At 37.5% G+C, this 23,113-nt stretch overlaps 1 protein-coding gene across 1 annotated transcript; it reads left to right on the forward strand.

Moving 5' to 3' along the window:
• Positions 1-6,209: 6,209 nt before the first annotated feature.
• Positions 6,210-8,045, forward strand: LOC104096728 (lysine histidine transporter 2-like). The gene is made up of 5 exons (XM_070192554.1): positions 6,210-6,332; positions 6,948-7,053; positions 7,178-7,269; positions 7,392-7,460; positions 7,901-8,045. Exons 1-5 carry the CDS (start codon positions 6,297-6,299, stop codon positions 7,997-7,999), a joined length of 402 nt encoding a protein of 133 aa, XP_070048655.1. The 5' UTR covers positions 6,210-6,296; the 3' UTR covers positions 8,000-8,045.
• The last annotated feature ends 15,068 nt before the right edge of the window (positions 8,046-23,113 follow it).

A 23,113-nucleotide genomic window follows, 5' to 3' on the forward strand; every position in this document is an offset into this window, starting at 1 on the left:
ACAGATAACTCACGTGCTGCACGGACAACTCACGTGCTATAGTATCAATATCTAGATCCGCACGGATAACTCACGTGCTATAGTATCAATAACCTCACAATCAGGCCCTCGGTCTCACTCAGTCATCAATCTCTCCAGTCTCTCGGGCTCACTATGTCATGAAACTAGCCCAAAATAATGATGTGGTGTATCAACAATTAACAACAGGGGTTGAGATATGATATGACATACAATGAATGTATATGACTGAGTACGAAATTATAATTTAAAAATATAATTCGACATAAAAAATGACCTCAGTGAGTCCCAATAATACCAGCATTTGCCTAAGCATGATTTCTAACATGAGTCACAACTCAGTTTTTCTAACACATGACAAATACTTCGAAAAATACAAGTTAATTGACTACACAACTCTACGAAATCGACTGAGTCTCAATTTCTATGGTGCGCGCCCACACGCCCGTCACCTAGCAAGAAGAAAGAGGACAGTACACAATGTTATGACTTCTGAGAGAGTGATACATTAAGCAAGAAGACAGTTCACTAGAATACATTCATACTGCTATTCCTGAAGGTGCTTGAGGTTCACGGTTGGGGGGGGGGGGGATTTGGATGAGATAGAGAAATTGGGGAGGGGGAAATCAACAATGTTATGGCTTCTGAGAGAGGGATATCGCAGGGAGTAGGGTTTTTTCTGGGGAGATTTTCAGAGGGAAATTTTGGGGGGAACTTTTGCAAAACAATTTCTCTTTTGAAATTAGTAAGTAAGTAGTAGTTTTCTTTTTTACCAAGGAAGGAAAAATAGTAATTTGTTTACATTTATTATAAATGTCACTAACTAAATGTCATTTTTGTCATTTTTAATTAAATATCAGTATTTTTGTAATATTTTCTAATAAATGTCGATAAATTATCTATTTTCCGACATTTATTATAAAGTCATTAATTAAATATCGTGGTAGATCATATTTGCTGTAGTGTACCCACTCTAAAAGAACAAAACATTTACACCAAATTTCCATTTTACACAACCAAAAATTTAAATAACAGAAAAAATCACCTAAATATTTCTTGCCAAACATATATATCAAAATTAGATAGAATTCCATACATGCATGTAGCAAATCTAGGCAATAAATTATGCAACAAAAAAAATGAATCAAATATGGACAAACTTTAAGAAAAAATTAGAAGTGAAACCAGAACACGGTGCAAGAGAAAGAACCAAGAGAGAAAAGTTACCATACTAGAAGATTATAGCAAGCAGAAGGTAAAAGCAAAAAAGGACAAAACTCATGAAAGAATTTTGAACATTGAAAGCGGAGAAAACTCCAACATAGAGATCCAGAGAAGCCCACAATAATTGAAAAACTTACCAAAACAAAAAGATTATATCTTGAATTCTTGAAATAGCGAAGCAAGTAGAAAATCACACAGAGGAATGGAGGAGAGAGAATTGGAGTGGAGAGATGGATAATCGGAGAGTTTGTATATGACATGGTAAAGTACACGTGGTTTTGGTAAAGTAAAGGTGCGGTACACATGTCAATTCGCTAATAAGACAGGCTCAAATAAAAGTATAATACACAATGCATTTTGTACAATTCAGGATTGATGTGTTGTACAGCCTTAGCCGCTTATATATGGTAGTAATAGTAAAGTAATAATCAGACCACATATACAAATATACATCATGTTATCTAGTTAGACGCAAGCAGGCTCTGATACCAACTGATAAAAAACAAATATGAACATTGGAAGCAAATAGCCAAGATCACTTGCATATAATATAGACAACACATAATAACTGATTTTACTCAAACATATCTCTTGAAGCGTGACCGCTATCGCGAAAAGAGCCTTCAAGTCATCTTCCAAATCTACAGTCTTTTGTTGTATGACCCGAATAATGCCCGAAATTAGCAAAATTCGTGTGGGTGAATTTCTTCTTGGAAAATCATGTAATAAAAATATTTCCTCCTTATGGAATAAGACCTCTTAATATAGCCACAGGTTTTAGGGTTTAAAACCTTTTCCTAAACCTGTTGGGTCTTCCTTTTCCACCAAAAAATATGATTTATTTTAATTCCTAATTATTCAGGCACAACAGGGACCACAATATCTAATTAACGAGACTTCTTATTATGGACTTAATTCATAATATCCGAATTAATACTGCCATAATAAATTTCGAATTATTCCACTAAAAATTAGTAACTGCACTTCTCAGTTCAATTTTGAAATTCTTTCATTAAACCTTATTTAGCTCCCCGTGTTAAAATTCAGATACTAATCAAATAAATTAAATTACTGACAATTTAATTCATTGATTATTTCCTTTAGACTTTTGCTTAACTTATATCATGTGACGGATACAAAATCCACTTGCAGGGTTTACACATGAAAACTTATAAGCTTTCATAAAGGTGTATCATCTATCTCTAGACCAAGATATGGATTCCTTCAACTAACTATTATTTCGCCAATGTATATCATCATTGTCCAATTTACCAGGTATATTGACCCACAAAAAAATTTCGCCTTTTAATAAATTAAAATAATAAATAATATACACAACCAATAACAATTATATCAAGATTAAGAGTATAAGTACATTTAGTGGCTAGAGAAGTTATTTTATTAAGTTAGTATAAAATACTTATCCCTACTTGGTCCGTTCAATACATACAAATTATACTAGCACAAGAAGTCAGAATTAAATTATTCTCATAATCAAGATATCTTTGATAAGTACCGAAAGCAATGCTCGGGATGATAGTTTTATGGCCCATCTCTATGGGATGATGGATTTGCAGCTAAGGATAGGAGGTCAGCCAACCACATCTGAGGAGAGGACCTTATTGGAGCAGCGGTACCCGCTCAACCCTCATGGCCAGCAGCTGGTTGGGATAGGTGATGGCTACAGACTCCCCGATGATGAGGATATCAACACTCCTGAGCAGCCTTAGGTCGAGCCGGAGCAGTCAGATGATGAGGACGATGATGATGAGGAGGAGGAAGCACATGATGAAGAGTGGAGAGCCTCAGAGGATGAAGACGCAATTTGATCAGGGAGTTTCCTTGCACCCTACTCATTTTTCTTGTTTTGTCAATTTGTGTATGCACTGAGAACAATGCATGATCTAAGTGTGGGGTGAGGACTTATAGAAATTACTTCTAGTTGTTCGTTTTGTTGTTTTAGTAAGTGTCGTTTTCGTTAGATACTTGTTTTAGTTATTTGTTTTAAGAATTTGGTTTAGTGATTTATTTTTGTTATTTGTTTAGTTATTTAAAAAAACATAACTGAACTCTTCCCGACGATGGATCTCCTAGATAGTTTTCCTGAGGGAAGTAAGTCTAGAGAAAAAAAGAAGAAGATTTTTTTTAGGTAATGTAGTAATTCCCCCTTGGTTTTTCTTTGACTAGGACTTTTCCTACACATTTAGGTCTTTTTCTACACATATAAATAGATCTAAAAATGCCATTTTGGGGGGACTTTTGCAACCGGAGGCAAGAATAGCTTGTGGAATCACCTGTTGGGAGTTAGAATCATCGATTTCTATATCCTTTCATCTTTACTTTGTACTTTAATTATGCAAAATATTTGGGATATTGTTACTATGAGTATGAGTAGCTAAAATTCCTAATCTAGGATTTTGATGGAACCTATTGAAGGATAATTTTCTTGTTACGTTAATATAAATTTGCCGTAGTATTTTCTCTATTTGTTCAACTATACTATTCATGTGGTTGATTGAAGGGCCCTCAATTAGCTGTGCCTATTTAGTATGTATTACTCGGGAGAGAGTGCATATTTAGGTAGTTGTTGAACAACATCACTCCTAACGTATATGAGGGATCAATACGAAGGGTTTAAAGGTGGGATTAGAGATAATGAAACCTTGGTGCAATCTGAGTGAGCCGTACTTAATGTCAGCTAGCGTAATTCGGCAGAATATGTCTAGTAAATTGTGGTAATTATTCGGGAGAGAGTTACGACACTTATAGTGCTCATGATCGATAGAGAAGACTTAGGCGAATTTATAGAAAATGTAGCGGAAAAGATTCCGACAATAGGGAAAATCACAACCTTAGATCTTTTCAATTCTTGTTTACAAACCGTTTGTAGTTAGTCATTTGTTAGTGCATTTTCATTACGTAATATTTAGTTAATAAACATTCAAATTATTATTCAAATATTTCTGAAGATTGATTGCGTGAATTTGTGTGGGTCTAGCAGCTGTGGTTGATAGGTTAATTCCCTGTGGGATTCGACTTCGGACTTATTAGCCAGAATATATTTGCGACGACTGCTTGTATTTTTTATAAGGTATAGTTGGGCGTGATCACCTCTTCCATGTCAACATTCAAAATCAATTCAGCTATGAACAGACCATGTCCGCTCCACTTTGGGAAAAGATACAACTCATAAAAGACATTTTAAAACTCATGTTAACAGAGATGAAATCCAGCAAATCGAGATCTAGGGTTTGAGAACAATCTAGAGAGAAAACCTGCAGATAAAGGAGAATCGTGGTTCAACAATGGGAAAGACAATGGCGCTGTGAGAGAGAGATCGTGTAGAGAGAAATAAGATACGGTGATTTTGAGAGGGAATAAACTGAAAGAATGAGAGAAAAAAATATTAGACAACGTATTTAATGGCTTCACGGTAGGAAGTGACCATAAGCACATATTTTGTTATAAAAACTAAAAGGTAGCTATAGAAAATAATATTTTAAAGGGTTTTTATTTATAATAAATAGGGTATAAAGCTTTGCTATAAGAGGTAAAATTTCCACAAAAAAAAATCACTTCTTTATTTATGCCATGTCTGAGATGGGATAGTAACTTTATTTATTTCTCTTTTTCTTTTCTTTATTTAATTTTTTTTTTTTATATTAGTTGAATTTATTAGGATTCAACCATAAATTAGTTTGGGAATGCATGAGTCGTAGTATTGTATTCTTCCTTTTTCTTTGGGATTTGTTTTTATTCTTCATTATCAAATTTTTTGATAAGAAATTGCCTTGACTATGAATGTTTTAAAATTTAGATATACTCAAATTCCGGTTTTGTATAACTAACTGCTTGATATCATCTAATTAGCAGTTTTTCTAACCTATTTTTATAATTTTTGAAAATTTTAAAAAACTGATTCTGGAAATCTGGGAAATAGTAGAACTATTTTTTTGGGACTCCGGAAAATTCGTTATTTTTTTTATTAATGAAAATCCAGGTTTTCAGTTTCAAAGAATAATAATTGATACTAGGTGCGTTTTTCTTCATTAATTGCATTTAATGTTTTGCCTTGAGAGTACGATCCGATTTGGAAAAATTATTAGATATCTTAACTGCTTGATCTCATCTTAGCGTCTACTGTTGCATATAATTATTGGAAACGAATTTTCTTTACTCATTTAATGTTTTCCACGATACTTTAATTTACGCATTAGAATTGCATCTAAAATATTCATCATCGCTTGATTTAATGCTTTTAATTGTGGCGTACATAAATTAACCGAACATTATGTTTAGATCGAACTAATAGATGCATGATATGTTTGTGCATATAGACTTTTCTGACTTGATCATATATATATATATATATATATATATATATATATATATATATATATATATATATATATATATTATCTTTTTATTAATTCATTTAACCATGTTAATTAGTTAATATAATTAGTTTTTTTTTTCCTTTCGACTATTGACATAATGAATAAATTTGTGGTAATTAAGTTGACATACCTTTTTATCGGATGTCCCCAAAGTTACTGTCGACATACATATATTCTAGGATATCTCCTTTTGTTTCTTTTTTAATTTTGGTAATTATAGCTTATTATACAAATTTGTTGTCTGAAAGATCAAATTAAAATTTGCAAGTGATACCACATTCATCTAATTATTATATTAAATTGTAATAAATGTTGCAGGGGAGCTGGTGTAACGGTAACGTTACTGTCATGGATTATAATATTCTACACAATCTGGCAAATGGTGGAGATGCATGAAATGATACCAGGCAAGAGATTCGACAGGTACCATGAGCTTGGCCAATATGCTTTTGGTGATAAACTTGGTCTCTGGATTGTTGTACCCCAACAAATTATAGTTGAAGTTAGCACTGGTGGCAAATCCTTGAAAAAATTCACTTACTTCATTATGATTTTCTCCTCTTTCCAATTTGTCCTCTCTCACTTGCCAAATTTCAACTCCATCTCTTCTGTCTCCTTCGTAGCGGCGATTTTGTCCATGACTTTCTCTGCTATAGCATGGACTGTGTCACTCATGTCATTGGGAGTTACCAGGTATCTTTCACTACTTTTAATTACAGTCAGACATCTCTATAACATCATCGCTATATAACAACCATTCACCGTAAAAGCCAAGTTTTTATGGAACCAATTTTTATGCTATGTTATAATATATGTTCTCTATAACAACCAAAATAATCCGGAACAAATAAGGCTGTTATAGAGAGGTTTGATTTTATAAGATTTTATGCAAGTAGTATCGGTCTATTGCCATAACTTTTAGACCTAGGACTGTGGTTCTTTTAAGTCTTTATGTCTTAAACTAACAGTTACTCTACATAATTTTCAAATGGTGTCAATTTTCATATATACTAGCTAGAAAAGTTCGCTGCAAATTAACCCGTATCAGATACACCGCATACTAAGGGATGTCTCTGCTACTGTCTATAATAATAACAAGTAACTACTCAGTACAAATAAAATATGTTAACCTAAAAAAAGAGTACATAACTTGTTTTAGTAGACTAAAATAGTTAGTATAATAAAAATTTTACACTGTGCATATATATAAATTTAATCCTTTATATGAAATTGAGGAAACCTACTTCAACTGTATAAACTCTTTAAGTCTTAGATGTTAGTAATTTAGCTAATTAATTTACATTTCAGGTTTATGCAATGCCAGTGTTTGATATGATAGAGGCATACGCTGTGAAGTCATTGAAATATAATCCTTCCACTCTTCTACGTGTTTGTGTGCGTACGGTTTTTGTTGGTAAGTTATTTACTTGTTTATTAGAAAATATTTTTGCACAATTAGAAAATAAACTGAAAAAGTTGTTTAATTGCTCTTTTCTATGTATTTTTTATATTCTTGCTATGGTCTTCTGTTATTGTAGCATTTACATTGGTTGTGGGCATGACAATACCATTCTTTGGTGGTTTGATGGGATTCTTTGGAGGTTTTGCTCTGGCACCAACCTCATATTCTGTAAGTATATTTCATAGATAACTCATTAAATTTTCACTTCATTACATCAGAAGTTATGACTATATAATACTCATATGACAAACATATTTAATATTTACTATATTTTTAATTTCTACCTACAGCTTCCATGCATCATCCGGCTTATTATAAAAAAGCCCAGACGGTTTGGCTTGTCATGGTGTACGAACTGGGTAAGTTTACCAGAACTTGTAAATTTAATCATGAAATTTAGTTACACTCGGTGTTTACATCAAACTAATCAATAAAACTCAGCGATTAAAAATTAAAATGAGAGTGCATATAACTTCACCATAGTTAAGTTAAAAATGTATTTATGAAAAACAAATATCTTACGTACATATTTATTGATTTGATATAAATAGCGATGTCTATACAAATTATTTAGGGGAAAACTTTTTATACACTCGATGATATGCATCAAAGCAATAAGTACATAACAAGTGTCTTTTGCATAAGATATAGCATCTTATCATTGTTAATAAATGTAGATTCTCACATCAATATATAAATTAATTGTGATAAATTAATATAATTTTGTACATGCAACGTTTCATGCAAGCTTTTTCCCTACTTACCCCTATCTCTTCTTTTTTTTCTCTTTATGTTGCAGCTTTGCATTATAGTGGGTGTACTTTTGACTCTAACATCTCCCATTGGTGGATTATGGAGTATCATCAAATCAGCCAAGACTTATCACTTCTACACCTGATCGATACGGCCAATCTGAGTTTTTAGATGTTAAATTATGTGCTATATCCTGCCTGTTTATTGTAAGGCATAGATGCAGAATTTTAGGATAATTCTTTCAGTTTCAGAAGAGCTTTTATATATGGAAGTTTGCTAAAGTTTGAATTGTAATTTTTGGACAATTGAACTGTTTTTCTAATCAAAGTTCCATCACAGGGATAGAGGAGTTAGGCCAGACTCCAACATGCGTATTCCAAAAATCACAATTACACGAAGGAGGATATAAACCTTGACCTCAATTACAAAGTGTAGATTGGTGGAACCCAATCTAGTTTGTCGTTGATCACAAAGGAATTCTTTGAGAGTTGAGGACACCTTCTTACAAGTTGGATAGTTCATATCATACATTACTACATACAATCTAGTCATAAACACTCTAAGCAATGCACTGCCAAGAGATATCATCATTAACAACAAAATGATTTCTTTTGGGCTCGAAACGAAAATTTGGTAAACCATCCTGTTCTAAATTCATTGAAGCCCTAACATTTCTATGCAGTGAAACAATTTCATTGAAGATAGCACAATTATGTGAGTTTACTCCTAGGTTAGCAAGTTGATCTGCAACCATGTTGCCTTCTCTAAATGCGTGTGTAAACTTGAAATCTCCAGTCATAGTTACCTCCCAAATTAAATATGCTCAATAATATGTTTGATTTGCCAAGAATGTACCATCTTTCTATTAATCATGTTGACAGTAAACATTGAATCAGATTCTACATGAACTTTAAAAAAACCAGAATTACTACATAAACTTAATACCATGCAATAATGCCTTAGCTTCTATTAAACTGGCCATAGAATTCTGCAAAAGCCTTCATCATGTTGCCGTGATGATCACTTATGATATCCCCCCCTCCTGCTGAACCAAGATTACCTTTGTTGCATCCATCAACATTCAATTTTATCCAACCCCTATCGGGTTTGTTCCATTTAATAGCCTGGGAGTGAATAGAAAATTGTAACTTCTCCACATACTTACACTTGTCGATCCAGAGTTGTGAAAGTTTTAGAGTAGGAAACTGACAATTAAGGATTAATGTTAAGCACTTTGAGATGATGATATGCCACCCTCACATGGATTTATTATCAAACCTTGCTGCATATCTGTTCAACCATATTTTCCAACAAATCATAGACGGTATACATTGGAGTAACACTGAGTGAACTCCATTTCTTTCTTTAGCTAACCACCAATTCATGATGGTTTGTCTTAGATGACCAGTGCTAAATCAAACCTCAAAAAATAATTACATTTGAAGAACCAAACCTGTCTAGCAATTTGGCTATCTCTGAATATATGGGACATTGTTTCCTCCTGTGTCTAGTACAACAACTACAAACAGAAGGGATTAGAATCCCAATTTTCTTAATTTCATCATATCACGACCCAAAATTCTAACCTGTCGTGATGGCGCCTATCGTGGTACTAGGCAAACCGTTCTTTCGAAATAATTCCAACACCTTTAACAGAAATGAATTAAAGCAGTTTAAATAATAAAAGTTTTAATAAAACAGGGATAGAAACCCAAAAACACAACGCGGAAGTTCCCAACTATCGGGGTGTCACAGAGTACATGAGCATCTATACATCACAAGTCTAGAATATACTGTCTATGATAGTCTGAAATTAAATACAATAAACGGAAAGATAGGAATGGAGTGACAAGGTCTGCGAAACGCTGGGCAGCTACCTTGGAATCTCCAAAAGATCAACCGTGCGATAGAATCAACACCCACCGTGTCCGGAAATACGTGGATCTGCACACGAAGTGCAGGATGTAGCGTGAGTACAACCAACTCAGTAAGTAATAATACTAAATAAAGAACTGAAAGTAGTGACGAGCTTCACAGTTATAGTCCAATTACAGTAATTTCAACATAGGGAGGTAGGCATGCTTTTAAGTTTGACAATTAAGACCAAAACAGTAAATTCATGTCAAGTTCAACTAAAACAGAAGATAATATCTCTCAGAAATTTCAAGACAGTGATATATGACAGGTGAAGTGCAAATATAATGAAGTCAATGCATCCTCTCAGAGCAACAGTCACTCAGTCCTCCCATTCACTCCAACCTCACATTCACTCTTTCCTCACAGTCACTCATTTCTCTCAATCACTTAGCACCCGGCACTCGGTACTCAGTAGGTACATGCGCTCACTGGGGATGTGTACAGACTCCGGAGGGGTCCCTTCAGCCCAAGCGCTATAACAAGGCAATCATGGCATACCTCAGTGAAACATGTTTCAGCGTGCAACCCGATCCCATAAACATCCTCATAATCAGTCCCTCGGCCTCACTCAGTCATCAACCTCTCCAGTCTCTCAGGCTCTCAGAAATCATGATAAGCAGCCCAAACAGCAATAATATGATGCATCAATGATGAACAATAGACACTGAGATGTAATATACGAGTATAATTATGACTAAGTACAAAACTACAATTTAGCAGATAATTCAATATGTACACGACCTCTATGGGTCCCTACAGTGCCAACACATAGTCTAAACATGATTGCTAACATGATTTGTGGTTCAATTTCTCTAATATATGGAGAATGTACAGACAACAACAGATTACTCAATTACACAGTTCCATGAAATTTGACCAAGTCGCAATTCTTACGGTGCACACCCACACGCCCGTCACCTAGCATGTGTGTCACCTTAAAACCAAATACATGACACATAATACGGGGTTTCGTACCCTCAGAACCAAATTTAGAACTGTTACTTACCTCAATCCAAGCAAATCTCACTCCAACACACTCATGCTTCGCGAAACGGCCTCTGAATACCTCGAATCTTGCCTCGCGAACCCTTGTTTTAATAATCTGCCCAGCACTTCCGCTTCTGCGGCGTCGTAGAAGTGACATCACACATGCATCTGCGGCTCATTCTGCTCCTGCGGTCCCTCACTTCGCTTCTGTGTACTCGCTTCTGCGAGAACCCAAGCCGCCTCTGCCGACCAAGCCCATCTGCCCAGTTTCGCTTTTGCGGTTCCCCTGCCGCATCTGCGGTCACACAGATGCGGAACTCACTATCGCACTTGCGCACCTTCCGCTTCTGCGCACCTCTCACCGCACATGCGGCCACGCAGGTGCTGAAAACTCCTCGCTCCGCAAGCCAGCCCGTACCTGCGATCAAAGCTCCACAGGTGCGGTTACACCAGTAGAGGTCCAACTTCAGCAATCACTCAACTTCAACTTTTGATCCGTTAACCATCCGAAATCAACCCGAGGCCCCCGGGACCTCAACTAAATATACCAACAAGTCCTAAAACCTCATACAAACTTAGTTGAGCCCTCAAATCACATCAAACAACTTCAAAAACACGAATCGCACCCCAATTCAAGCCTATTGAAACTAAGAAAATTCAACTTCTACAAACGACGACGAAACTTATCAAAATAGGTCCGATTGACCCCAAATTTTGCACACAAGTCACAAATGACATTACGGACCTACTCCAACTTCCGAAATTGGAATTCGACCCAAACAAAGTTACAATCAAGGACAAGTATTATTTGTCGTGCATTGATGATCTATTTGACCAGCTTCAAGGAGCGAGGGTGTTCTCTAAGATTGACTTGAGGTCTGGGTATCACCAGTTGATGATTCGGGACTCGGATATTCTAAAGACAATATTTAGGACTCGTTATGGTCATTATGAGTTCCCCATGATGTATTTTGGGCTGACCAACGCCCGGTAACATTCATGCATCTGATGAATAGTGTATTTCAGCCTTATCTCGACTCGTTTGTCATAGTGTTCATTGATGATATCTTGGTGTACTATCGTAGCCAGGAGGAACATGCCCAGCATTTGAGGATTGTGTTACAGCGGTTGAGGGAGGAGAAGCTTTATGCTAAGTTCTCCAAATGTGAGTTTTGGCTTAGTTCGGTTGCGTTCTTGGGGCACGTGGTGTCCAGTGAGGGTATTCAGGTGGATCCGAAGAAGATAGAGGCGGTTCAGAGTTGGCCCAGACCATTCTTAGCTATAGAGATTCAGATCTTTCTCAGCTTGGTCGGTTATTATCGTCGTTTCATGGAGAGTTTCTCGTCTATCGCATTGCCTTTGACCAAATTGACCCAAAAGGGTGCTGTTTTTAGGTGGACAGATGAGTGTGAGGAGAGCTTTCAGAAGCTAAAGACCGCCTTGACTACAACTCCAGTTCTAGTTTTACCTTCAGCTTTAGGCTCTTATACAGTGTATTGTTATGCTTCTCGGATCGGTATTGTATGTGTTTTGATGCAGGAGCATAGAGTGATTGCTTATGCTTCGCATCAGTTGAAGCCCCATGAGAAGAACTACCCTGTCCACGATTTGGAGTTAGCTGCCATTGTTCATCCATTGAAGATTTGGAGGCATTATCTCTACGGTGTGTCTTGTGAGGTGTTTACAGATCATCGGTGTCTCCAGCACTTGTTCAAACAGAAGGATCTAAATTTGAGGCAGCGGAGATGGTTGGAGCTACTAAAGGACTGTGATATCACTATTCTGGATTATCCCGGGAAGGATAATGTGGTTACCGATGCCTTGAGTAGAAAGGCAGTGAGTATGGGTAGCCTTGCATTCATTCATGTTGGTGAGAGACCTCTTGCAGTTGATGTTCAGGCCTTGGCCAACCAGTTCATGAGATTAGATGTTTCGGATATCAGTCGGGTTCTAGCTTGTGTAGTTTCTCGGTCTTCCTTATATGATCGCATCAGAGAGCGTCAGTATGATGATTCCCATTTACTTGTCCTTAAGGACACGGTTCAGCATGGTGATGCCAGAGATGTTACTATTGGGGATGATGGAATATTGAGGATGCAAGGTCGGATTTCTGTGTCTAATGTGGATGGGCTACATGAGTTGATTCTTGAGGAGGCCCACAGTTCGCGGTTCTCCATTCATCCGGGTGCCACAAAGATGTATCAAGACTTGAGGCACCATTATTGGTGGAAAAGAATGAAAAAGGATATAGTGGGGTTTGTAGCTCGGTGCCTCAGCTGTCAGCAGGTGAAGTATGAGCATCAGAAACCGGGCGGATTGCTTCAGAAGTTAGAGATTCCAGAGTGGAAATGGGAGCGGATCACCATGGATTTTGTAGTTAGCCTCCCACGTACTTCGAGAAAGTTCGATGCTATTTGGGTGATTGTGGATCGGCTAACCAAGTCTGCACACTTCATTCCTGTTGGGACTACTTATTCTTCGGAGCGGTTGGCTGCGATTTACATCCGAGAGATTGTCCGCCTCCACGGCGTGCTAGTGCCCATCATTTCAAATCGAGGCACACAGGTTTGGAGAGACGTGTAGCGAGAGTTGGGTATCCAGGTTGAGTTGACGTTTCACCCTCAGAAGGACGGACAGTCCGAGCGCACTATTCAGATATTGGAAGACATGCTACGCGCTTGTGTCATTGATTTTGGGGGTTCATGGAATCAGTTTCTGCCGCTCGTGGAGTTTGCCTACAACAATAGCTACCAGTCGAGTCTTCAGATGGCTCCATATGAGGCTTTGTATGAGAGATGGTGTAGATCTCCTGTGGGTTGGTTTGAGCTGGGTGAGACTAGGCTATTGGGTACTGACTTGGTTCAGGATGCTTTGGACAAGGTTAAATTGATTCAGGATTGGCTTCGCACGGCGCAGTTTAGACAGAAGAGTTATGCCGACATGAAGGTCCGTGATGTTTCTTACATGGTTGGGGAGAAGGTTCTACTCAAGGTTTCACCCATGAAGGGTGTTATGAGGTTCGGGAAGAAGGGAAAGTTGAGCCCTCTATATATTAGGCTATTTCAAGTAATTCATAGGATTGGAGAGGTGGCTTACAAGCTTGCCTTGCCACGTAGTTTGTCGAGTGTGCATCAAGTATTTCATGTTTCTATGCTCCGAAAGTATGTCGGCGATCCGTCTCATGTTTTGGATTTCGGCACAGTTCAGTTGGATGGTGATCTGACTTATGATGTGGAACCGATGACCATTTTGGATCGATAGGTTCGAAAATTTAGGTCAAAGGACATAGCTTCGGTGAAGGTGCAGTGGAGAGGTCAGCCAGTTGAGGAAGCTACTTGGGAGACCGAGCGGGAGATGCAGAGCAAATAGCACGGACAACTCACGTGCTATAGTATCAATATATGGATCCGCACAGACAACTCACGTGTTATAGTATCAATAACCTCACAATCAGGCTCTCGACCTCACTCAGTCATCAATCTCTCCAGTCTCTCAGGCTCACTATGTCATGAACCTAGCCCAAAATGATGATGTGATGTATCAACAATTAACAACAGGGACTGAGATATGATATGCAATGAATGTATATGACTGAGTACGAAATTATAATTTAAAAATATAATTCGACAGCAGAAATGACATCAGTGGGTCCCAATAATACCAGCATTTGCCTAAGCATGATTTCTAACATGAGTCACAGCTCAGTTTATCTAACACATGACAAATACTGGGAAAAATACAAGTTAATTAACTACACAGCTCTACGGAATCGACTCAGTCTCAATTTTTACGGTGCGCGCCCATACGCCCATCACCTAGCATGTGCGTCACCTCCAAACAAATCACATAACACGTAATTCAGAATTTTATACCCTCAATACTAAGTTTAGAAGTGTTACTTACCTCGAACAAGCCAAATCCAATACCGAGTAAGCCAAGCTATGCTCCAAAAATGCCATCCCACGCGTACGGACCTCCGAACGGCTCAAAACTAGCCAAAAGGAACTCAAATACATCAATTAAAGCCCAAGAAAACAATTCCAAATGGTAAAGGTCGAATCCTTAATCAAAAGCCCAAAATCAGCCAAAAGGTCAACCCGGGCCCAAAATCCTCCGTGTAACCTTACCCTGCACATACCCGGGGGTGAACCCACGTCACCCTATTCCATATAGGCCTGACAACCCAACATAACTTAAGATCATTACTTCAACCTAAGCCCGTAAACCACATAATCCAATTTCCAACATCCGAAATTTTCTATAAGTCCCGAATCTCGCATCTATACACTGTATTAGTCTGAACCGACTGCATCAAATCATAACCATAACCTAGAACAAAATCACATGATATACCACATAACTCAAATACTAATAGCAATTACTTCCGATCACAATTGCTACTCAAAACAACTCATTACCGGTAATAACCTCATTTCAAACAAAACCTCGTTCAAAAACCTTCATACACTGTCGACGATGAAATAAACACGTAAAAACTCATAACCACTCATCAGATCAACAATCCATGGAGCTCCCTCTCCTTTAACAAGAACTATAGCCAATTTCTAAGCCGATCAGCGATATTAACGTTCCAAATATGCTGCAAACAAATCTGATGGCACCCATTCTAGGTTCAATGACCTCACTTTATCAGGCCCAACTATCCTATCGATATGCCACACCAATACTACCTAGAATCACGACCTGTACAATCCGTGCACAATAAGCAACAACTCAAATGTACCCAAAATGGAAAATGACTCAAACAAGAGAACCATCCCACATCTTCAACAAGTACCACCACAACCGCAATTCTACAAAGACATCTTACATAGTAGTACCAAGATGCACGAATCTAACACAAAGGATCATATCTCAACATGTGTGACCCCATCCAAACACTGGTCTATATGAAATACCTCAAGCCACCATACTCAAAATCAACAACCACGTGCAATTTGACGCCTAGTAATAAATGTGCATGACCGCAACCACCGAGAAGAAAATAGCACCATACATCATAACCGGACAAAGGCCATAACCAAAGCGTAATCAACCATTCTGAACCCCAATAACCATTCTGCTCGAATTTTGCTATAAGGCCCAAATAGGACCGCACTATGTGTGCATATAAACAACAAATCCAAACCCCTAGTGGCATAGAAAAGTAACACATAGATCATATCAGAGCACGAATAAGCTCCACTCTAACTGAATGGCACATCCCCCAACAATAGCAGTATGTAGTCGACCAACATGACCCGATGTAGAATACAAATCCTCGTTGGGCCTACCAATGGGCCCCAAATCAACTATGGTCATCCACAAATAGATAAATAATCCTCCGAAAGTCCATAATGACCTAACCATAACATATACTATCATCTGGATAGCTTTGGCCACGTTTTCACAGTCCACAACCACAAATAGATCTGCTTATGAGAACTCCTGGTCTCCGAATCCGTAAAATACACGAATCACCATATCTTATCCCAACTCCACCGCCCAAATGTCTAACACATCTCTCATACACGATCATCCCACGAGGAATACTTCTAAAATTCTTCCGTGCCACATAACAAAGTCTGAATATCTGCAGCCGATCAACCATGTGAGTACCGCAATACCAATGAAGTATCCGTACGTCAACACTTAGTGCACTTTCTGAAATGTACGCTCTCCTCAGGAAATATCAAGTGGTAATATCATCCATCTAGTCATCTGAAACCGCCCATGTTGTCTAAGAATTCATGCCCTTCCTTTCAAAACTAAACTGTGACCTTGCACACTCAAATTTTAATTCCCACAACATACCGCATCTATCATGAATATGAAAAATACGAGAGTCTCATAATCACTTCTGAGTCACAAGCAAACTACATACTCAATTAGCCAGAAACCTTCTATTGGATCTCATCCAGGAGAAAATCACAACATGCAACATGCTCCTCACGCCGGTAGGAAATATCTATCTCAAACCGTGGTAGCAACCATCGAAACACTTTGAAACCCATTAACACGTAACCAAGCCATCAGAACCGAATCCCTCTAACTCAACCAAGCCATGCAGGTCTCCAAACCTAAGAGTATTGCCACGAAACGCCTGTAGAGACTCACCACATCATAAATACCCCAAGGAACCAATTGTATTTATTGCCTTGTTGCTCCAACCTAATATCAAGTTGTACTATTCCTCTGAGTTCCTTCTGAATTACCCTCAAGGTGACACTTCTTATTGCCAGAACACCACGATCCTTAACCAAAACTCACCCCGCGAAATCCTAAAATAAAACAACACCATCCTAAGGCCCATAAGCCATTGTATTCCCTCTTAAGCACCCCAAAAGTGCCACAACCGAGACACCCACTCTAAAGAGACCTTCTGTAAATCCAAAACTATTTCCTTCACATTACTGATGCTGAAATGTAGAATCCATAATAATATAGAAATGCCACAAGCCTCGACACCATCCAACTTAAATCTCACATTCTAGCCATATACAAATCCGCAAAATTCTCAATTGCTACATATAAATCTTGAACCCATTAGAACCTTCTCGAGAGTCATCCACTCTACTCAAATCTCAATTGTACCGGCCAAACGGGTCGAACGACATGTGCCCCATTAGAACAACAACACCCAAAGAAGTAATCCACACCTTTAAGAAACCGAGCAATTTCCTACTGCATGCGCACTATATCTTTCACGAATAACGACTCAATCATTCCATGATTTCCATATACCCATAAGGTATAATATAACCCGTATCCAGAAATTCCTTTACTCAAGTCATCCTTCATCTCAACCTCTGCAAGTCATAACCGATCCACAAGTATGCTTCAGACCAAAACCAATACTACACGTAACCATGCAATCAAATCGTTGATAGCAAACTCCCCCACTTAACTCAATGCCATAGAATAGAACATCTGATAACTCACCAAACCCATACTCTATTACTGCCATTATACCGCAGGAAGATTCAACTAAATCCTTCAAAAGCTCACATAACACAAACCATATAGTACCTCAAATAATCCACTAAGCTCACATACATCCACATGACGATTAGGTCAACTTTCTCAACCAAATTCAAATTCAAATCTTAACACATATACCTCGTTGGTAGAAAGAAAACTCTCCACACAACATTATAAGGATCACACCTCCGTAGATTACCCCGCAGGAGATAACCCACCTGCTTAGCCTAAAATTGACATCTATACCCTTTCGTAACCACGATTACTACACCATCACTGAATCTTCCTGAGTCTGAACTCACAACAAGACATGAAAATCTACTTCACTCCACAATTAATCAATACAAAATATCTTTCAACACACTCATAAATTGAGGCTATGTGTCACATCAAGACAGCAATCTAGCACCCCATAGTCCTTCTTACATCCCAGGCAAACTATTCTCATCACAATCAAACCATCTGAACACATTCCGCAATCACATCATGCTCATCATATAGCCATCCGGCCACTCATCGAGTCACAAATTCCACTCATAGGGACGCTATCGATCACATATGTTCCCAAAAGACCATGCCCACACAGCCTATATCTACATGCTCGAGCTACAGTCAAAACTCGGCCTCAAGTCCTCCAGATTGGCCCATCATCAGCACCCAGAAATGACAACTTGCACCTCATCCATGGAATCACCAGCCGATACCGAGCGCTTACATGTGCACACGGATGCGTGGAGGGAATTCAAAGAGTTATGTTTCAAACTGAATCAATTCCGCACGATAAGGAAAGAAAGATGGAAAATTATCCTAAATTCCATGTAGCCTCTCGAATATAGGTATGGATGTCATCATACCGATCCACAAGACTCTACTAGACACTTGCTCATGACTTGTAGAACCTATGAACCTAGAGCTCTGATACCTACTTGTCACGACCCAAAATTCAACTAGTCGTGATGACACCTAACCTAACTCGCTAGGTAAGCCAAATAACAACTATCCAATTCCATGAAATTTAATAAGACAATTAAGTGAAAGAAAATATCTGAATCTTATACATTCCCTAAGGACTGGTAGTATAAATCATGAGCTTCTAAGATTAGAATTTACCAAGCTGGTATGAAATAAATTCATCATCTGTTTGAAATGTACATAAACAGTTTTTTATAAATATATAGCTATCATGAACAAGAAGCAGCTACAATCGGAACGCATGTACGTTTTTAAATCCCGCTCCCATCGATCATAGCAACATCAACATCCAATATCTGCACGCAAGGTGCAGAAGTGTAGTGTGAGTACAACCGACCCCATGTACTCAATAAGTAACAAACCTAACCTTAGGTTGAAAGTAGTGACGAGCTGGAACACATGTCAAAGTCCAACACCAATAGCCAATAACATCTCATAACAATATAATAAAAGTGGTACAAAAAATAACTCAGAAATATAATGTTCATCTCGTTCACGGTTTCAGAAAATAGACATGCTTTTCAAGTATAACAATGAAAACCCAAATCTTTTACCGAAAGTACCAAAATATGAGAAGGTTTGTAAAATCATGATTTTCCTTCCAAAACATTTCAACAGGTAAATGTTTCATTCTCAAATGGCATGAGGAAAAGTACATTTATATGCCTAGATGCCAATGTGTATGAGAATTCATGCATGATGTGATATCGTACAATATGAGAAAAAATGCATCTATATGCTTGTATGTCAAGTGCGCATGTCGAATGTAGTACAACATAGTGAACAACCATATGCATACTCTCAGAGTATCAATCTACTTAGTCCTCCCAATCACTCGGCACTCGCATTCAATAGGCACCTACGCTCACTTTGGATGTGCAGACTCCGGAGGGGCTCCTTCAGCCCAAGCTCTATAATCCGCACGGATAACTCACGTGCTATAGTATCAATATCTGGATCCGCATAGACAACTCACGTGCTGCACGGATAACTCACGTGCTATAGTATCAATATCTGGATCCGCACGGACAACTCACGTGCTATAGTATCAATAACCTCACAATCAGCCCCTCGGCCTCACTCAGTCATCAATCTCTCCAGTCTCTCGGGCTCACTATGTCATGAAACTAGCCTAAAATGATGATGTGATGTATCAACAATTAACAATAGGGACTGAGATATGATATGCAATGAATGTATATGACTGAGTACGAAATTATAATTTAAAAATATAATTCGACATCAGAAATGACCTCAGTGAGTCCCAATAATACCAGCATTTGCCTAAGCATAATTTCTAACATGAGTCACAACTCAGTTTTTCTAACACATGACAAATACTTGGAAGAATACAAGTTAATTGGCTACACAACTCTACGGAATTGACTGAGTCTCAATTTCTATGGTGCGCGCCCACACGACCGTCACCTAGCAAGAAAGAAGAGGACAGTACACAATGTTATGACTTCTGAGAGAGTGATACATTAAGCAAGAAGACAGTACACTAGGATACATTCATACTGCTATTCCTGAAGGTGCTTCAGGTTCACGGCTGGTGGGGGAGGGGGGATTTGGATGAGATAGAGAAATTGGGGAGGGGGAAATGAACAATGTTATGACTTCTGAGAGAGGGATATCGCAGGGAGTAGGGTTTTTTCTGGGGAGATTTTCAGAGGGAAATTTTGGGAGGAAGTTTTGCAAAATAATTTCTCTTTTGAAATTAGTAAGTAAGTAGTAGTTTTCTTTTTTATCAAGGAAGGAAAAATAGTAATTTGTTTACATTTATTATAAATGTCACTAACTAAATGTCATTTTTGTCATTTTTAATTAAATGCCAGTATTTTTGTAATATTTTCTAATAAATGTCGATAAATTATCTTTTTTCCGACATTTATTATAAAGTCATTAATTAAATATCGTGATAGCTCATATTTGTTGTAGTGTTCCCACTCCAAAAGAACAAAACATTTACACCAAATTGCCATTTTACACAACCAAAATCTAAACACAACAAAAAATTTAAATAACAGAAAAAATCACCTAAGTATTTCTTGCCAAACATATATATCAAAATCAGATAGAATTCCATACATGCATGTAGCAAATCTAGGCAATAAATTATGCAAAAAAAAAATTGAATCAAATATGGACAAACTTTCAGAAAAATTAGAAGTGAAACCAGAACACGGTGCAAGAGAAAGAACCAAGAGAGAAAAGTTACCATACTAGAAGATTATAGCAAGCAGAAGGTAAAAGCAAAAAAGGATAAAACTCATGAAAGAATTCTGAATATTGAAAGCGGAGAAAACTCCAACATAGAGATCCAGAGAAGCCCACAATAATTGAAAAACTTACCAAAACAAAAAGATTATATCTTGAATTCTTGAAATAGCGAAGCAAGTAGAAAATCACAAAGAGGAATTGAGGAGAGAGAATTGGAGTGGAGAGATGGATAATCGGAGAGTTTGTATCTGAAATAGTAAAGTACACGTGGTTTTGGTAAAGTAAAGGTGCGGTACACATATCAATTCGCTAATAAGACAGGCTCAAATAAAAATATAATACACAATGCATTTTGTACAATTCAGGATTGATGTGTTGTATAGCCTTAGTCGCTTATATATAGTAGTAATAGTAAAGTAATAATCAGATCACATATACAAATATACATCATGTTATCTAGTTAGACGCAAGCAGGCTCTGATACTAACTGATGAAAAACAAGTATGAACAGCGGAAGCAAATAGCCAAGATCACTTGCATATAATATAGACAACACATAATCACTGATTTTACTCAAACATATCTCTTGAAGCGTGATCGCTATCGCGTAAAGAGCCTTCAAGTCATCTTCCAATTCCACAGTCTTTTGTTGTGTGACCCGAATAATGCCCGAAATTAGCAAAATTCGTGTGGGCGAATTTCTCCTTGGAAAATCATGTAGTAAAAATATTTTCTCCTTATGGAATAAGACCTCTTAATATAGCCACAGGTTTTAGGGTTTAAAACCTTTTCCTAAACCTGTTGGGTCTTCCTTTTCCACCAAGAAATATGATTTTTTTTAATTCCTAATTATTCAGGCACAACAGGGACCACAATATCTAATTAATGAAACTTCTTATTATGGACTTAATTCAAAATATCCGAATTAGTACTGCCATAATAAATTACGAATTATTTCACTAAAAATTCGTAACTGCACTTCTCAGTTCAATTTTGAAATTCTTTCATTAAACCTTATTTAGCTCCCCGTGTTAAGATTCAGATACTAATCAAATAAATTAAATTACTGACAATTTAATTCATTTATTATTTTCTTTAGACTTTTGCTTAACTTATATCATGTGACGGATACAAAATCCACTTGCAGAGTTTACACATGAAAACTTATAAGCTTTCATAAAGGTGTATCATCTATCTCTAGACCAAGATATGGATTCCTTCAACTAACTATTATTTCGCCAATGTATATCATCATTGTCCAATTTACCAGGTATATTGACCCACAAACAAATATCGCCTTTTAATAAATTAAAACAATAAATAATATACACAACCAATAACAATTATATCAAGATTAAGAGTATAAGTACGTTTAGTGGCTAGAGAAGTTATTTTATTAAGTCAGTATAAAATACTTATCCCTACTTGGTCCGTTCAATATATACAAATTGTACTAGCACAGAAAGTCAGAATTAAATTATTTCCATAATCAAGATATCTTTGACAAGTACCGAACGCAATGCTCGGGATGATAGTTTTATAGCCCATCTTTATAGGATGATGGATTTGCAGCTAAGGATAGGAGGTCAGCCAACCATATCTGAGGAGAGGACCTTATTGGAGCAGCGGTACCCGCTCAACGCTCATGGCCAGCAGCTGGTTGGGATAGGTGATGGCTACAGACTCCCCGATGATGAGGATATCAACACTCCTGAGCAGCTTTAGGTCGAGCCGGAGCAGTCGGATGATGAGGACGATGATGGTGAGGAGGAGGAAGCACATGATGAAGAGTGGAGAGCCTCAGAGGATGAAGACGCAATTTGATCAGGGAGTTTCTTTGCACCCTACTCATTTTTCTTGTTTTGTCAATTTGTGTATGCACTGAGGACAATGCATGATCTAAGTGTGGGGTGGGGACTTGTAGAAATTACTTCTAGTTGTTTGTTTGGTTGTTTTAGTAAGTGTCGTTTTCGTTAGATACTTGTTTTAGTTATTTGTTTTAAGAATTTGGTTTAGTGATTTGTTTTTGTTATTTGTTTAGTTATTAAAAAAACATAACTGGACTCTTCCCGATGATGGATCTCCTAGATAGTTTTCCTGAGGGAAGTAAGTCTAGAGAAAAAAGAAGAAGATTTTTTTTAGGTAATGTAGTAATTCCCCCTTGGTTTTTCTTTGGGCC

Source organism: Nicotiana tomentosiformis, unplaced genomic scaffold, assembly GCF_000390325.3.
Source record: "Nicotiana tomentosiformis unplaced genomic scaffold, ASM39032v3 Un00306, whole genome shotgun sequence".
Lineage (NCBI taxonomy): Eukaryota > Viridiplantae > Streptophyta > Magnoliopsida > Solanales > Solanaceae > Nicotiana > Nicotiana tomentosiformis.

Coding starts and splice junctions, on each gene's coding strand:
- LOC104096728 (XM_070192554.1), top strand. CDS start 6,297: ATGGACTGTGTCACTCATGTCATTGGGAGTTACCAG. Junction 6,333..6,947: donor ATGTCATTGGGAGTTACCAG/GTATCTTTCACT, acceptor TTTACATTTCAG/GTTTATGCAATGCCAGTGTT. Junction 7,270..7,391: donor TGGCACCAACCTCATATTCT/GTAAGTATATTT, acceptor TTCTACCTACAG/CTTCCATGCATCATCCGGCT.